Source organism: Sinohyriopsis cumingii, chromosome 4, assembly GCF_028554795.1.
Source record: "Sinohyriopsis cumingii isolate HCF-2022 chromosome 4, ASM2855479v2, whole genome shotgun sequence".
Classification (NCBI taxonomy): Eukaryota; Metazoa; Mollusca; class Bivalvia; order Unionida; family Unionidae; genus Sinohyriopsis; species Sinohyriopsis cumingii.
In genome coordinates, this window is record NC_142964.1 from 1,677,104 (window position 1) to 1,695,967 (window position 18,864).

Genomic DNA, 18,864 nt, shown 5'->3' on the forward strand with positions numbered 1-18,864 from the left:
TACATGAAGGCAGAAGGGCATTAGAGTCAAGCATCAACATATGAGATGAAGGTAGAAGGGCAGTAGAGTCAAGCATCAACATAATTCGATGAAGGTAGAAGGACAGTAGAGTCAAGCATCAACATAATTAGATGAAGGTAGAAGTACAGTAGAGTCATGCATCAACGGATTAGATGAAGGTAGAAGGACAGTAGAGTCAAGCATCAACATAATCAGATGAAGGTAGAAGGGCAGTAGAGTCAAGCATCAACATAATCAGATGAAGGTAGAAGGGCAGTAGAGTCAAGCATCAACATATGAGATGAAGGTAGAAGGACACTAGAGTCAAGCATCAACATGATCAGATGAAGGTAGAAGGACAGTAGAGTCAAGCATCAACATAACATAGCTAGATGAAGGTAGAAGGGCAGTAGAGTCAAGCATCAACATATGAGATGAAGGTAGCAGGACACTAGAGTCAAGAATCAACATAATTAGATGAAGGTAGAAGGGCAGTAGAGTCAAGCATCAACATAACATAACTAGATGAAGGTAGAAGGGCAGTAGAGTCAAGCATCAACATATGAGATGAAGGTAGTACGACAGTAGAGTCAAGCATCAACATGATTAGATGAAGGTAGAAGGGCAGTAGAGTCAAGCATCAACATAACATAACTAGATGAAGGTAGAAGGGCAGTAGAGTCAATCATCAACATATGAGATGAAGGAAGAAGGACAGTAGAGTCAAGCATGAGTATATGAGATGAAGGTAGAAGGGCAGTAGAATCAAGCATTAACATGTTTAGACGAAGGTAGAAGGGCAGTAGAGTCATGCATCAGCATATGAGATGAAGGTAGAAGGGAAGTAGAGTCGAGCATCAACATAATTAGATGAAGGTAGAAGAACAGTAGAGTCAAGCATCAGCAGATTTGATGAACGTAGAAGGACACTAGAGTCAAGGATCAACATAATTAGATGAAGGTAGAAGGGCAGTACAGTCGAACATCAACAGATTACATGAAGGTAGAAGGGCAGTAGAGTCAAGCATCAACATATGAGATGAAGGTAGAAGGGCAGTAGAGTCAACATCAACATAATTAGATGAAGGTAGAAGGACAGTAGAGTCAAGCATCAACATTATTAGATGAATGTAGAAGGACAGTAGAGTAGAGCATCCACATATGAGATGAGGGCAGAAGAATAGGAGAGCCAAGCATCAACATAATTAGATGAAAGTAGAAGGACAGTAGAGTCAAGCATCAACATAATTAGATGAAGGCAGAAGGGCAGTAGAGTCGAGCATCAACATAATTAGATGAAGGTAGAAGGGCAGTAGAGTCAAGCATCAACATAATTAGATGAAGGTGGAAGGGTAGTAGAGTCAAGCGTCAACGTATGAGATGAAGGTGGAAGGGCCGTAGAGTCGAGCATCAATATATGAGATGAAGGTAGAAGGGCAGTAGAGTCAAGCATCAACATAATTAGATGAATGTAGGAGGGCAGAAGAGTCAAGCATCAACATAATTAGATGAAGGTAGAAGGGCAGTAGAGTCAAGCATCAACATATGAGATGAAGGTAGAAGTGCAGTAGAGTAAAGCATCAACATATGAGATGAGGGCAGAAGGGCAGCAGAGTCAAGCATCAACATAATTAGATGAAGGTAGAAGGGCAGTAAAGTCATGCATCAACATAATTAGATGAAGGTAGAAGGGCAGTAGAGTCAAGCATCAACATAATTACATGAAGGTGGAAGGACAGTAGAGTTAAGTATCAACAGATTACATGAAGGCAGAAGGGCAGTAGAGTCATGCATCAACATATGACATGAAGGTAGAAAGGCAGCAGAGTCAAGCATCAACATAAATAGATGAAGGTAGAAGGACAGTAGAGTCAAGCATAAACATAATAAGATGTAGGTAGAGGGACAGTAGAGTCAAGAATGAACATACTTAGATGAAGGTAGCAGGGCAGTAGAGTCAAGCATCAACATATGAGTTGAAGGTAGAAGGGCAGTAGAGTCAAGCATCAACATATGAGATGAAGGTAGAAGGGCAGTAGAGTCAAGTATCAACATAATTAGATGAAGGTACAAGGACAGTAGAGTGAAGCATCAGCAGATAAGATGAAGGTAGAAGGACACTAGAGTCAAGCATCAACATAATTAGATGAAGGTAGAAGGGCAGTAGAGTCAAGCATCCACATAACATAACTAGATGAAGGTAGAAGGGCAGCAGAGTGAAGCATCAACATAATCAGATGAAGGTAGACGGGCAGTAGAGTCAAGCATCAACATAATTAGATGAACGTAGAAGAGCAGTAGAGTCAAGCATCAACATAATTAGATGAAGGTAGAAGGGCAGTAGAGTCAAGCATCAACATATGAGATGAAGGTAGAAGGACAGTAGAGTGAAGAATCAACATAATTACATGAAGGTGGAAGGACAGTAAAGTCAAGCATCAACATATTTAGATGAAGGTGGAAGGACACTAGAGTCAAGAATCAACATAATTAGATGAATTAGAAGGGCAGTAGAGTGAAACAGGAAGGTCAAGCATCAACATAATTCGATGAAGGTAGAAGGACAGTAGAGTCAAGCATTAACATAATTAGATGAAGGTAGAAGGACAGTGGGGTCAAGCATCAACATTATTCGATGAAGGTAGATGGGCAGTAGAGTCAAGCATCAGCATATGAAATGAAGGTAGAAGTGCAGTAGAGTCAAGCATCAACATAACTAGATGAAGGTAGACGGACAGTAGAGTGAAGCATCAGCAGACTAGATGAAGGTAGAAGGACACTAGAGTCATGCATCAACATCATTAGATGAAGGTAGAAGGGCAGTAGAGTCTAGCATCAACATAACATAACTAGATGAAGGTAGACGGGCAGTAGAGTCAAGCATCAACATATGAGATGAAGGAAGAAGGACAGTAGAGTCAAGCATCAACATAATTAGATGAAGGTAGAAGGGCAGTAGAGTCAAGCATTAACATGAATAGTTGAAGGTAGAAGGGCAGTAGAGTCATTCATCAGCATATGACATGAAGGTAGACGGGAAGTAGAGTCGAGCATCAACATAATTAGATGAAGATAGAAGGACTGTAGAGTCAAGCATCAGCAGGTTAGATGAAGGTAGAAGGACACTAGAATCAAGGATCAACATAATTAGATGAAGGTAGAAGGGCAGTATAGTCGAACATCAACAGATTACATGAAGGTAGAAGGGCAGTAGAGTCAAGCATCAACATATGAGATGAAGGTAGATTGGAAGTAGAGTCAAGCATCAACATAATTAGATGAAGGTAGAAGAACAGTAGAGTCAAGCATCAACTTATTAGATGAAGGTTGAAGTACAATAGAGTCAAGCATCAACATTATTAGATGAATGTAGAAGGACAGTAGAGTAGAGCATCAACATAAGAGATGAGGGCAGAAGAACAGGAGAGTCAAGCATCAACATAATTAGATGAAAGTAGAAGCACAGTAGAGTCAAGCTTCAACATAATTAGATGAAGGTAGAAGGGCAGTAGAGTCGAGCATGAACATAGTTAGATGAAGGTAGAAGGGTAGTGGAGTCAAGCATCAACATAATTAGATGAAGGTAGAAGGGCAGTAGAGTCAAGCATCAACATAATTAGATGAAGGTGGAAGGGCAGTAGAGTCAAGCATCAACGTATGATTGAAGGTAGAAGGGCAGTAGAGTCGAGCATCAATATATGAGATGAAGGTAGAAGGGCAGTAGAGTCAAGCATCAACATAATTAGATGAAGGTAGAAGGGTAGTAGAGTCAAGCATCAACATAATTAGATCAAGGTAGAAGGGCAGTAGAGTCAAGCATCAACATATGAGATGAAGGTAGAAGTGCAGTAGAGTAAAGCATCAACATATGAGATGAGGGCAGAAGGGCAGCAGAGTCAAGCATCAACATAATTAGATGAACGTAGAAGGGCAGTAGAGTCGAACATCAACATAATTAGATGAAGGTAGAAGGACAGTAGAGTCAAGCATCAACATTATTAGATGAATGTAGAAGGACAGTAGAGTAGAGCATCCACATATGAGATGAGGGCAGAAGAATAGGAGAGCCAAGCATCAACATAATTAGATGAAAGTAGAAGGACAGTAGAGTCAAGCATCAACATAATTAGATGAAGGCAGAAGGGCAGTAGAGTCGAGCATCAACATAATTAGATGAAGGTAGAAGGGCAGTAGAGTCAAGCATCAACATAATTAGATGAAGGTGGAAGGGTAGTAGAGTCAAGCGTCAACGTATGAGATGAAGGTGGAAGGGCCGTAGAGTCGAGCATCAATATATGAGATGAAGGTAGAAGGGCAGTAGAGTCAAGCATCAACATAATTAGATGAATGTAGGAGGGCAGAAGAGTCAAGCATCAACATAATTAGATGAAGGTAGAAGGGCAGTAGAGTCAAGCATCAACATATGAGATGAAGGTAGAAGTGCAGTAGAGTAAAGCATCAACATATGAGATGAGGGCAGAAGGGCAGCAGAGTCAAGCATCAACATAATTAGATGAAGGTAGAAGGGCAGTAAAGTCATGCATCAACATAATTAGATGAAGGTAGAAGGGCAGTAGAGTCAAGCATCAACATAATTACATGAAGGTGGAAGGACAGTAGAGTTAAGTATCAACAGATTACATGAAGGCAGAAGGGCAGTAGAGTCATGCATCAACATATGACATGAAGGTAGAAAGGCAGCAGAGTCAAGCATCAACATAAATAGATGAAGGTAGAAGGACAGTAGAGTCAAGCATAAACATAATAAGATGTAGGTAGAGGGACAGTAGAGTCAAGAATGAACATACTTAGATGAAGGTAGCAGGGCAGTAGAGTCAAGCATCAACATATGAGTTGAAGGTAGAAGGGCAGTAGAGTCAAGCATCAACATATGAGATGAAGGTAGAAGGGCAGTAGAGTCAAGTATCAACATAATTAGATGAAGGTACAAGGACAGTAGAGTGAAGCATCAGCAGATAAGATGAAGGTAGAAGGACACTAGAGTCAAGCATCAACATAATTAGATGAAGGTAGAAGGGCAGTAGAGTCAAGCATCCACATAACATAACTAGATGAAGGTAGAAGGGCAGCAGAGTGAAGCATCAACATAATCAGATGAAGGTAGACGGGCAGTAGAGTCAAGCATCAACATAATTAGATGAACGTAGAAGAGCAGTAGAGTCAAGCATCAACATAATTAGATGAAGGTAGAAGGGCAGTAGAGTCAAGCATCAACATATGAGATGAAGGTAGAAGGACAGTAGAGTGAAGAATCAACATAATTACATGAAGGTGGAAGGACAGTAAAGTCAAGCATCAACATATTTAGATGAAGGTGGAAGGACACTAGAGTCAAGAATCAACATAATTAGATGAATTAGAAGGGCAGTAGAGTGAAACAGGAAGGTCAAGCATCAACATAATTCGATGAAGGTAGAAGGACAGTAGAGTCAAGCATTAACATAATTAGATGAAGGTAGAAGGACAGTGGGGTCAAGCATCAACATTATTCGATGAAGGTAGATGGGCAGTAGAGTCAAGCATCAGCATATGAAATGAAGGTAGAAGTGCAGTAGAGTCAAGCATCAACATAACTAGATGAAGGTAGACGGACAGTAGAGTGAAGCATCAGCAGACTAGATGAAGGTAGAAGGACACTAGAGTCATGCATCAACATCATTAGATGAAGGTAGAAGGGCAGTAGAGTCTAGCATCAACATAACATAACTAGATGAAGGTAGACGGGCAGTAGAGTCAAGCATCAACATATGAGATGAAGGAAGAAGGACAGTAGAGTCAAGCATCAACATAATTAGATGAAGGTAGAAGGGCAGTAGAGTCAAGCATTAACATGAATAGTTGAAGGTAGAAGGGCAGTAGAGTCATTCATCAGCATATGACATGAAGGTTGACGGGAAGTAGAGTCGAGCATCAACATGATTAGATGAAGATAGAAGGACTGTAGAGTCAAGCATCAGCAGGTTAGATGAAGGTAGAAGGACACTAGAATCAAGGATCAACATAATTAGATGAAGGTAGAAGGGCAGTATAGTCGAACATCAACAGATTACATGAAGGTAGAAGGGCAGTAGAGTCAAGCATCAACATATGAGATGAAGGTAGATTGGAAGTAGAGTCAAGCATCAACATAATTAGATGAAGGTAGAAGAACAGTAGAGTCAAGCATCAACTTATTAGATGAAGGTTGAAGTACAATAGAGTCAAGCATCAACATTATTAGATGAATGTAGAAGGACAGTAGAGTAGAGCATCAACATAAGAGATGAGGGCAGAAGAACAGGAGAGTCAAGCATCAACATAATTAGATGAAAGCAGAAGCACAGTAGAGTCAAGCTTCAACATAATTAGATGAAGGTAGAAGGGCAGTAGAGTCGAGCATGAACATAGTTAGATGAAGGTAGAAGGGTAGTGGAGTCAAGCATCAACATAATTAGATGAAGGTAGAAGGGCAGTAGAGTCAAGCATCAACATAATTAGATGAAGGTGGAAGGGCAGTAGAGTCAAGCATCAACGTATGATTGAAGGTAGAAGGGCAGTAGAGTCGAGCATCAATATATGAGATGAAGGTAGAAGGGCAGTAGAGTCAAGCATCAACATAATTAGATGAAGGTAGAAGGGTAGTAGAGTCAAGCATCAACATAATTAGATCAAGGTAGAAGGGCAGTAGAGTCAAGCATCAACATATGAGATGAAGGTAGAAGTGCAGTAGAGTAAAGCATCAACATATGAGATGAGGGCAGAAGGGCAGCAGAGTCAAGCATCAACATAATTAGATGAACGTAGAAGGGCAGTAGAGTCGAACATCAACAGATTACATGAAGGCAGAAGAGCAGTAGAATCAAGCATCAATATATGAAATGAAGTTAGAAGGGCAGTAGAGTCAAGCATCAACATAACTAGATGAAGGTAGAAGGACACTAGAGTCAAGCATCAACATAATTAGATGAAGGTAGAAGGGCAGTAAAGTCAAGCATCAACATAATTAGATGAAGGTAGAAGGGCAGTAGAGTCAAACATCAACATAATTAGATGAAGGTAGAAGGGCAGTAGAGTCAAGCATCAACATATGAGATGAAGGTAGAAGGGCAGTAGAGTCAAGCATCAACATAATGACATGAAGGTAGAAGGACAGTGGAGTCAAGCATCAACAGATTACATGAAGGCAGAAGGGCAGTAGAGTCAAGCATCAAGATATGAGATGAAGGTAGAAGGGCAGCAGAGTCAAGCATCAACATAATTAGATGCAGGTATAAGGACAGTAGAGTGAAGCATCTACATAATTAGATGAAGGTAGAAGGACAGTAGAGTTAAGCATCAACATATGAGATGAAGGTAGAAGGACAGTAGAGTCAATCATTAACATAATTAGATGAAGTTAAAGGGACAGTAGAGTCAAGAATCAACTTAATTAGATGAAGGTAGAAGGGCAGTTGCGGGGTGCGTGGCCTGGGCTGACGTACCGCTTCCAAAGGAAAGTGAAGCGTCTCTCATAACCTCTCCTTCCCAGGTGTAGTGATCGCCACATGACCACTGTCTCGCTCTGCGGGGCAGGAGGTTACTTGCATATGGCCTCTCCTACACTATTGTGTCCACAGCAGCACCTTCACGCGGTGCCCCCTGTTTTTAACAGAGCCTGCTCTGTGGCGCGACCGAGTACCCGGCGGTATAACTGGGTGGGCAGACTGGGCTCATTAGCCTAGGCAGGCAACCAGTCTAAGAGAAGGGAAACTCTGACCCCAAACCCGGGCAGATGAAGCTCGTTAGCCTTGTCAGGCAGTTCATCTAGGAGAAGGAAACTCTGATTGAAAACCAACCAAGTCCCATCGATTGGATTATGGCTCCACTGCCTTGTGGATATCTTCGGGAGAAGGAAAGGCTACGTGAGTAAACCCAGACAGAAAATCAGGAGTGGAGCCCCTAAGGCGGCTGGGGGTCGACTACGACCTCCTTCCGGCAGCTCCTGCATCCAAACTGGTGCCAAATGTCATGCTCAGCATTCCTTTGGACCCCACCAGCAAGGACGGGAGGGGGATCCTGACGTCTGGGAAGCCCAGGATCTCCTTACTCCACGCCCAGGCTTGCGCCCTGGAGAGGACACTGCAGTCTCGCTACTGAGTGAGGAAACAACACGGAAGCTGACAGTTTACGGGTTATAAGTCCCACCCGATTGGCGTAGGGAAGGGACGCCACGGGTCAGCTTTGACGGTGGGAGGGATCATCTTGTCCCACTGGCCAACTATCGCCCGCCTCAAGCCGGGCAGCCCCCGGTCAATAAGGTGTTGACCCGCCATCGTCTGCCTGCTCCAGTGGGTGTCTGGAGCTCAGTGTGTTGTTCAGCATGACAAGCAGACGGTAATTCCACTCCAGACAAAAGAAACAAGAAACCAATAAAGAAGACTCCAGCTCTTCGATTTGCAAGCTGGAATGTGCGCACCATGTGTACAGGCATCTCCGACGACCTCAGAGAAGTGGACGACACCAGAAAGACAGCCATCATCGATAGAGAACTCACCAGACTAAATATCAGCATAGCTGCCCTCCAGGAAACCAGGCTCGCCTCTAGTGGCTCCCTCAGAGAGGAAAACTACACCTTCTTCTGGAAGGGTCGAGAACCTGAGGAGCCCCGTCAGTACGGAGTGGGCTTTGCCATCAAAAACAATCTCCTGGCCTCGGTTGAACCTCCCACAGGGGGCACTGAGCGTCTCTTGTCCATCCGCCTCACCACTACTTCAGGTCCTGTCAACATCATCAGTGTCTACGCCCCAACCCTCACGTCATCAGAAGACGCAAAGGATCAGTTCTATGGGCAGCTGGACGAACAGATCAAAGGATGCCCCAAAAATGAACCACTATTCATCCTCGGCGACTTTAATGCCAGAGTAGGTGCGGACCAGGAGTCCTGGCCTACCTGCCTCGGATATCATGGCACTGGAAAGACCAACGAAAACGGCCAGAGACTGCTGCATCTCTGCACCTACCATGGCCTGTGCATCACAAACACCTTCTTCAAGTGTAAGCCACAACACAAAGTGTCATGGAAACACCCCAGATCTCATCACTGGCACCAACTCGACTTGGTCATCACCAGGCGCTCTGCCCTTAACAGCGTCCTCTCCACCAGAACCTACCACAGTGCAGACTGTGACTCCGACCATGCCCTTGTGAGCAGCAGAGTGCGACTACAGCCACACGCGCTACACCGCTCAAAACCAAAAGGACGTCCTCGCATAAACACTGCACAAATGTCAGTCCCTGCCAAGGTGGAGGAGTATGTGTCTGCCCTGATCAAGGCTCTCCAGGACCTGCTTGAGTATGACGCTACAGCCAAGTGGAACGCCATGAAGGGTGCCATCTACACTACAGCTATGTCAACGTTTGGCAAGAAGGAACGACCCAGCCAGGACTGGTTCAATGCACACCTATCAAGGATGGAACCACAAATCGAGGAGAAACGAAAAGCCTTCATAGCTTACAAAAAATGCCCTAATGAACGGACGCTTGCTGCTCTCAGAAGTGCCCGAAGTAACACCCAACGCATTGCTAGACAGTGTGCGAACGAGTACTGGCAACAACTGTGTGAAGGGATCCAGCGCAGTGCCGAGTCCGGACACATCCAAGGCATGTACAGTGGCATCAAGAAGGCTCTAGGCCCTACAGTGAAAGGGGTCGCTCCCCTGAAATCCCTGACGGGAGAGAAGATCACAGACCGTGGGCAACAGATGGCCAGATGGGTGGAGCACTACTCAGAACTATGCTCCCGAGAAACGTCAGTCACTGATGCAGCCCTCAGCAGCATAAAGAATCTGTCCACCATGGAAGAGCTCGACAAAGTGCCAACCTTAGAGGAGCTCAGCAAAGCAATCGACTGCCTTCCAAACGACAAAGCACCAGGTAGTGACAGCATCCCGCCCGAAGCTATCAAACGTGGAAAACCAGCATTGATTAAACCACTGCACGACCTACTTTGCCGCTGCTGGGAGGAAGGAGTAGTCCCCCAAGACATGCGTGATGCCACAATTGTGACCCTTTACAAAAACAAGGGCCACCGCAGTGACTGTAATAATTACAGAGTGATCTCGCTCTTGAGTATTGTTGGTAAAGTGTACGCCCGCATCATACTCAACAGGCTGCAGTTGCTGGCAGACCGTGTGTACCCGGAATCACAGTGCGGCTTCAGAGCAAGCAGGTCGACGACAGACATGATCTTCTCCCTACGACAACTCCAAGAGAAGAGCAGAGAGCAAGGTCAACCACTCTACATGATGTTCATCGACCTCACCAAGGCCTTTGACTTGGTCAGCAGGAAGGGCCTTTTTGAACTTCTGAGTAAGATCGGTTGCCCCCCAAAACTCCTCAGCATGATAATCTCTTTCCATGCAGATATGAAGGGAACAGTCCTGTATGATGGATCATCCTCAACTTCCTTCCCAATTAACAGTGGTGTGAAGCAGGGCTGCGTGCTGGCACCAACACTTTTTGGGATCTTCTTCTCCCTGCTCCTGTCCTATGCCTTCGACACGTCCACGGATGGCATATATCTACACACCAGGTCTGATGGGAGGCTGTTCAACCTGGCACGACTGCGCTCAAAGACCAAAGTGAGAGCTGTGCTTATCAGGGAGATGCTTTTTGCAGATGACGCAGCTCTTGTGGCCCGCACCGAGGAAGCCCTCCAGAGACTGGGAGACCGTTTTGCTGTTGCCTGCACGCAGTTTGGTCTCACAATCAGCTTGGAAAAAACAAATGTCAGCGTGCAAGATACCACCATTGCCCCTTCAATCAAAATCAACGGTGTCACCCTGGAAGCAGTCAACAACTTTACCTACCTAGGGTCAACCATCAGCAACACTCTCTCGATTGATATGGAGCTGGACAGAAGGTTTGGAAAGGCAAACACCATCATGGCTCGATTAACAAAGAGGGTTTGGGAAAACAACGCGCTGACAGAGCACACCAAGGTCCGAGTCTACTAGGCCTGCGTTATCAGCACCCTTCTATATGGAAGTGAGACGTGGAGTACCTACATGAGGAAAGAACGCCGGCTCAACTCCTTCCATATACGGTGCCTAAAACGCATCCTGAAAATCAGCTGGCAAGACCGTGTTCCACACAGCGAGATCCTGCAGCGTGCAAGTACCCCCAGCATGTACTCCCTGCTAATTAAACGCCGCCTTCGATGGCTGGGTCACGTCCGACGCATGGAGGATGGAAGGCTGCCAAAGGACATCTTATATGGACAGCTGGCCACTGGCATGAGAAGAGTCGGACGCCCCTCACTCCGTTTCAAAGATGTGTGCAAGAGGGACATGAAGGCATGCAACATTTCACCCGATGGCTGGGAAGAGCTGGCTGAGGACCGAGGCAACTGGAGACTGATGGTAAACAATGGCATATCAGTCGCTGATGCGAGGAGAGGCCAGTTGGCGGCAGAGAAACGTAAGAGAAAGAAGAACGCAACAACAACCACAGTAAAGCAGACTTCCCAGTATGTCTGCACCAACTGCAGTAGGGACTGTCACTCACGTATAGGCCTGAACAGCCACAGCAGACGTTGCCAACAGAGACAGACAACACCCCAAGGGCGCTATTCGCATGGTCTTTAGAGACCGAGTCGCCAATGATGATGATGATGATGATGACAAGGGCAGTAGAGTCAAGCATCAACATATGAGATGAAGGTAGAAGGGCAGTAGAGTCAAGCATCAACATATGAGATGAAGGTACAAGGGCAGTAGAGTCAAGCATCAACATATGAGATGAAGGCAGAAGGGCAGCAGAGTCAAGCATCAGCATATGAGATGAAGGTAGAAAGGCAGTAGAGTCAAGCATTAACATAACATAACTAGATGAAGGTAGAAGGGCAGCAGAGTCAAGCATCAACATAATTAGATGAAGGTAGAAGGGCAGTAGAGTGAAGCATCAACATAATTAGATGAAGGTAGAAGGGCAGTAGAGTCAAGCATCAACATATGAGATGAAGGTAGAAGGACAGTAGAGTCAAGCATTAACATAATTAGATGAAGGTAGAGGGTCAGTAGAGTCAAGAATCAACATAATTAGATGAAGGTAGAAGGACAGTAGAGTCAAGCATCAACAGATTAGATGAAGGTAGAAGGACAGTAGAGTCAAGCATCAACATATTTAGATGAAGGTAGAAGGACAGTAGAGTCAAGCATCAACATATGAGATGAAGGTAGAAGGACAGTAGAGTCAAGCATTAACATAATTAGATGAAGGTAGAGGGTCAGTAGAGTCAAGAATCAACATAATTAGATGAAGGTAGAAGGACAGTAGAGTCAAGCATAAGCAGATTAGATGAAGGTAGAAGGACACTAGAGTCAAGCATCAACATAATTAGATGAATTAGAAGGGCAGTAGAGTCAAACAGGAGAGTCAAGCATCAACATAAATCGATGAAGGTAGAAGGACAGTAGAGTCAAGCATTAACATAATTAGATGAAGGTAGAAGGACAGTAGAGTCAAGCGTCAACAGATTAGATGAAGGTAGAAGGACAGTAGAGTCAAGCATCAACATAATTCGATGAAGGTAGAAGGGGCAGTAGAGTCAAGCATCAGCATATGAGATGAAGGTAGAAGGGCAGTAGAGTCAAGCATCAACATAATTAGATGAAGGTAGAAGGACAGTAGAGTGAAGCATCAGCAGTTTAGATGAAGGTAGAAGGACACTAGAGTCAAGCATCAACATAATTAGATGAAGGTAGAAGGGCAGTAGAGTCAAGCATCAACATAACATAACTAGATGAAGGTAGAAGGGCAGTAGAGTCAAGCATCAACATATGAGATGAAGGTAGAAGGACAGTAGAGTCAAGCATCAACATAATTAGATGAAGGTAGAAGGGCAGTAGAGTCAAGCATCAACATGATTAGATGAAGGTAGAAGGGCAGTAGAGTCATGCATCAGCATATGAGATGAAGGTAGAAGGGCAGTAGAGTCGAGCATCAACATAATTAGATGAAGGCAGAAGGACAGTAGAGTCAAGCATCAGCAGATTAGATGAAGGTAGAAGGACACTAGACTCAAGCATCAACATAATTAGATGAATTAGAAGGGCAGTAGAGTCAAACATCAACATATGAGATGAAGGTAGAAGGGCAGCAGAGTCAAGCATCAACATAATTAGATGAAGGTAGAAGGACAGGAGAGTCAAGCATCAACATAATTAGATGAAGGTAGAAGGGCTGTAGAGTCAAGCATCAACATATGAGATGAAGGTAGAAGGGCAGTAGAGTCAAGCATCAAATTAGATGAAGGTAGAAGGACAGTAGAGTCAAGCATCAACATATGAGATGAAGGTAGAAGGACAGTAGAGTCAAGCATTAACATAATTAGATGAAGGTGGAGGGACAGTAGAGTCAAGAATCAACATAATTAGATGAAGGTAGAAGGGCAGTAGAGTCGAAAATCAACAGATTACATGAAGGTAGAAGGGCAGTAGAGTCAAGCATCAACATAATTAGATGAAGGTAGAAGGACAGTAGAGTGAAGCATCAACATAATTAGATGAAGGTAGAAGGGCAGTAGAGTCAAGCATCAACATAATTAGATGAAGGTAGAAGGGCAGTAGAGTCAAGCATCAACATATTTAGATGAAGGTAGAAGGACAGGAGAGTCAAGCATCAACATAATTAGATGAAGGTAGAAGGAAAGTAGAGTCAAGCATCAACAGATTAGATGAAGGTAGAAGGACAGTAGAGTAAAGCATCAACATAATTAGATGAAGGTAGAAGGACAGTAGAGTCAAGAATCAACATAATTAGATGAAGGTAGAAGGACAGTAGAGTCAAGAATCAACATAATTAGATGAAGGTAGAAGGACAATAGTGTCAAGCATCAACAGATTAGATCGGTCATCTGAAAGATCTAGAGCCGTATGACCCATCACAGTTGAAGTCGGGGTGAAGAGTCTCTTTAGGTATAGGATACACGCACGCGTTGCAACTGAACTCCTGAAGTGTACTCAGTTTTTGTTTGAAGATTAGTATTCGGACAGAATTCGAATAATTGTCAATGTTAGTAAAGCTATAAAATAATTTTGTGAAAAACTTGTTTCGCATCCTATTGCGTGACACAACCCTTCCACATTGCTCCCTGCCCAGACATATTGATACACTGTAAACTCATTCATCTAAATATCAGATGTCTGCAGGTTAGTGTCCCTGTTTACAACCCAATATAACATATACCATTTTTATACATATTTCCCGATTATATCACTTGCAGAAGATATTCTGCCAATGTTACGTGGACGATGGGAAACCTGGCAGTTTCCCTTAAATTGAACAACCAAATCTGCCAATTTTGAACAAGCCGAAACTGAAGCAAAATCAACTTATAAGGCAGTGTCAAGCATCAACATAATAAATAGATACTAACAGAAAACCTGATTTGCGTTCTATTTATATATGTTTTGTAACAGTATCGTCAGGTTCAATGATTGTCTTTTAACTTCCAAACACAATATGAACTCAACGGTAAATCTGCCAGCATACCGCACATATAGCTGCCGATGATGTCATTAGGAACTATCAATGAGTGCAAGGGACAGTTTGTATGCAAAATTAATGTTGCATACATCTAATATAAAAATTTGAAAAATAAATTAAAATACATGATTGACGTAAAAAAATCCATATTTTGGAAAGATTTAATAAATCAAAACATAAGATTATCATTCACTGTATATATATATATATATATATATATATATATATATATATATATATATATATATATATATATATATATATATATATACTTAAAATGTAGTCCTGCAGCTCACTAATTACAGTTTCTTCAATTAAGAACAGTACGATAACTAATATAAGTAGATATTTCACTGTATTGTCGTTCATAAAATCAATCAACGGGAATCTTCCATATCTAAAACTAACGCGGTTCTTTTAGCGAGAGCGATCTCTAACGAAGAAGTTCTTAGTAATTCTCGAACAATGAATGATAAGTTTCAAATTGTAAATGCATAAAATGTAATGGGGCTTCCCATTTGAATACGCAGATGATGCGTCCTAACAATCGGTATTTTTTTTAATTGTTACAGTAAACATTATCAACGTGTAATGTTTATAATAAGACCAACAAGTATTTCACTATATAAAAGTGGCAAATCTGACAAAGCAAACTAAAACGTCCAACCACCGCTGTGTAATTCAGCAGATACGATCTAAAAGCTCGACATACTAAATGGAACTTTCAGCACAATGAATGTGATTCAATATGTGCAGCTTTAGAATGTAAATCATCGCTGTACACTTCAACAGCTACAATCTAAAAACTCTACTTTTGACATCAAAGTTTCAATCAACGCTGTGTAATTTAACAGATGAAATCTAAATAATCGACATATGCAATAAAACTTCCAACCAACGCTGTACAATGCAACAGATACAATCTAAATACTCGACACACTTAAATGGAACTTTCAGCACAATGAATGTGATTAAAGATGTGCAGCGTTCAAATTTCAGTCACCACTGTACACTTCAAAAGCTAAAATCTCAACATTCGAGATTGGACATCCAAGTTTCCATAGACGCTGTACAAATTAATGAGATGAAATTGAAATACTCGACATATTAAATAAAACTTCAAATCACCGCTGTACAATTCAACAGATACAATTTAAACTCTGGGCCAGGACAAAGGAGTTGTAATGAAAAACAGTTTGATTCAACTAGTGAAATTTGATTTCTCGACATACGATGTTGAAATTTGCACTGCAACCTTCTCATTGGACCAGCTTAGACAAAATATTTAAAAATCATCATTTGATTTCCAAGTTTCAACCAATGCTGTGCAATTCAACAGCTAACATCTACATACTCGACGCATCAAATGCAACTTTAAACAGTTAGATTCGACATGTGAACCTGGAATTCTAGACATAGGACGTTGAAAGTTCAACCACCGCTGCACAGTTCAACGTATAATATCTGAAATCTCAACCCAGACGATGGCACTTTAAGGATACGTGAAGTTTGAATTCTCGACATATGACATTAAAATTTCAACTGCAACGTTCTCATTGGACCACGAATTATGTTGTTTTTATTGAACTATATTGCCGTTTGGGATTTTGACGAACGCTAGCGCTAACACAGAAAAGCTGTCCTTTAGTTACGATACATGTCTAACAATATGTTCGTATTATTTTTAAACACTAAAAGCTTCTTTTTATATACATAAAGGAAGCTAAATTTATTTATTGTTAGAAAGATAAAATAAACATAGAGCATACACAAGGATCAAAGCTGCAACCATATAGTCATGTTCCACCATCTTGGCGGTGACTGACATTTCATCAGTTCACGTCGAATATCGCGTTTGTTATTGAATATAATTATCAACCGTCGTACTCTTAAAATGTTGGCTACTGACCAGAATGTTAACGAGGCTCGAAGAGTTGAAAAAGGGATAGACCAATCAGAGGGCGTCTTACGCACACAACAATGTTTACAAATACACGTGTATAGTGCAAGGGGCACGCAAGTTAAAACATTATCCACTTTGCCTGCTGTCCACTTAGATACATATCTAATAATCAGCTTCTGGTGCTTGTGCATTGTAATCGTCATTAATATATTACACTTAAGAATTAAGGAAAAGTGACAAGGGTCTTCTACAGCATCGTCTCAGCAGAGAAAGTTCGCTTACCAAATTTATATCAGGGTTTATGTTAAATCTCGAGTTTTGTGCGGAATATTTCACCCGCAGGATATTTTTCTGCCAGACATTGTATACATCTAGCACAAAAACTAAAATTATGTTTTGAGATTCACGTAAAAAGATTTGATACAGTCTTGTGATATGGCTCAACAATCAAGCAAGACACAGTTGTATATAGAAGAGAGGACGCTATACAAGGTAAGAATGCGCCTAAATCGATAATGCTTTTTTTAAATATGAGTTCGTGATTATAAACCTGTAAATACACTTTCATAACCCTCTCATTTACACTATATTTTATTGAAATGAAAAAAATTGTGTTTCGTCATTCATTTATGATTAAGATTTGTGTCAACACTTTCTACAAAATACAATATAAATTGTGATACTTTTGCGATAAATCAGTTTTGATAATCAAAGGATATATTATTTCAAGAGTAACCACCCAGGTATTAGCCTGGAAGCGGTTGTGCATTCACTGACCATTGTGAGGGAAATGATAAATATTCGCATTTTCGTTCGAAATCAAGCATCTGTGGCTAATTAAAATACTGCTGGATTCAAACGGTAACAACTAACATTTAAATAAATATTGCGTTACAGTGAGCTCTAAATTAGAATGAATGCATGAAATTGCTTTACTGTATGATATTGTATATGTGCGGATAACTCTTTAAAAGGATCTCGCAAAATTACTGCGTTGAATTTAGAAACTTGTACAAGTTGAAATATACATGCATTATCAGCAATGCGAAATGTTAACGAAAAGAAACTGGTCTCCAAATATGAATGGGCCAACTTTGTTAGTATAAAATATTTTAGAAAGAAGAAAGCATTCTTTACAACGTTTTGTGTTTGTGTGTTTGTTTTATTATATTTATAAAGTAGCTTTAATAATATAAGTCACGTTGTTATGATGTCTGCAATGTGTCAGTTTTTGCGACATGACATGTGGCATCATATCTCACCAAGTCACATGTTACTGTGTTTTATTTTCTTCTTTTTTTACATGAAAATTAAGATTAGAATCAATAATGATAAAATTTCATCTAATATCACCGGTCCTCTTTAATATAGCGAGACGTTAACTTCTTGAAAACACCCAGTTTGACGGAGACACCTGTTATTTTATTGTGTATGCGTAAATATATGCTACCTTACTTTGTATTGTAAAGATCGGCATATAATCATCTGTATTCTCTTCTGTTGGCAATAATGCTAAGTTATATTCACAATAGATCATATTTGTGACAAAAGAAACTTGTTTTTTCAAATCTTATTTCTCTTGATATTGTAGATACCTTTTTAATGAACAAATCAATTATATGTCAACATAATGTCTGAACTCAAACAAACTAAGCAGTAACTTACAAAGGACCATAGACAGCAGTGTAGCTGATTTCTGAGGATGATGAAAGTCAGATGATGCAAGTCTGCTCGTACCTTCACCAATTTCCCCATTGGGATTGCATCACCCTTTTCCCCGCTTCTTCCAGCAGAGGGGAAATGGCACGCACGCTGCTTGGCTACCAGCCAGAGGCGGATACAGCGAGTGCAAATTCATTCATGGCTTTACCTACCACTGGCTCTCTGCCAGCAGAAGAGAGTTACAGATATCGTCTGCGGTTTCCAAATATTTTCCTCATAGTACGACGGCACATAGCACTCAGTTAGGGTTTCGCGCCGCTTTTTGGTAAATAGCGATAGCATTATACTGGTTCCCCGGAATCTATTATTTCAGCGTATGGTGCCAGTTATTATCTAGACAGGCCCTAAAGAAAGAAATCTTCAGACGATATTTGAACGTCTGAACGTCTTCTTATCAAAACTCCTGAACAGAATTTGAAGAAAATTTAAGAAGAATTTAAAAAGAAAAGATTATTCTTTTGAACTAGCACAGATGATACCCATCCAACATATACAACAGCAGCTGCCACTACAACTAAAATTCTTTTAAAACATGACTACTCGAAATGCCGAGCAGAACTAATCCAAATATAATTTTGTTTAAAAAAAAGCATCATGGCACAGAGACCTTTATTTTGTAGAACTGATACCAAACTGCTACCAGACGTGCCTGCCATTATAAAATATAATTTAATAAATTAAACAGATTCTTCTTCAAATCCGGTCGATAGCAG

At 41.5% G+C, this 18,864-nt stretch overlaps 1 protein-coding gene across 1 annotated transcript in view; it reads left to right on the top strand.

Moving 5' to 3' along the window:
• Positions 1-16,518: 16,518 nt before the first annotated feature.
• Positions 16,519-18,864, top strand: part of LOC149800526 (putative amine oxidase [copper-containing]) — a 39,159-nt gene continuing 36,813 nt past the window's right edge. The window contains exon 1 of the mRNA XM_089954458.1: positions 16,519-16,921. Coding sequence (XP_089810584.1) covers positions 16,865-16,921 — 57 coding nt within the window. The 5' untranslated portion in view covers positions 16,519-16,864. The remainder of the gene's footprint in view (positions 16,922-18,864) is intronic.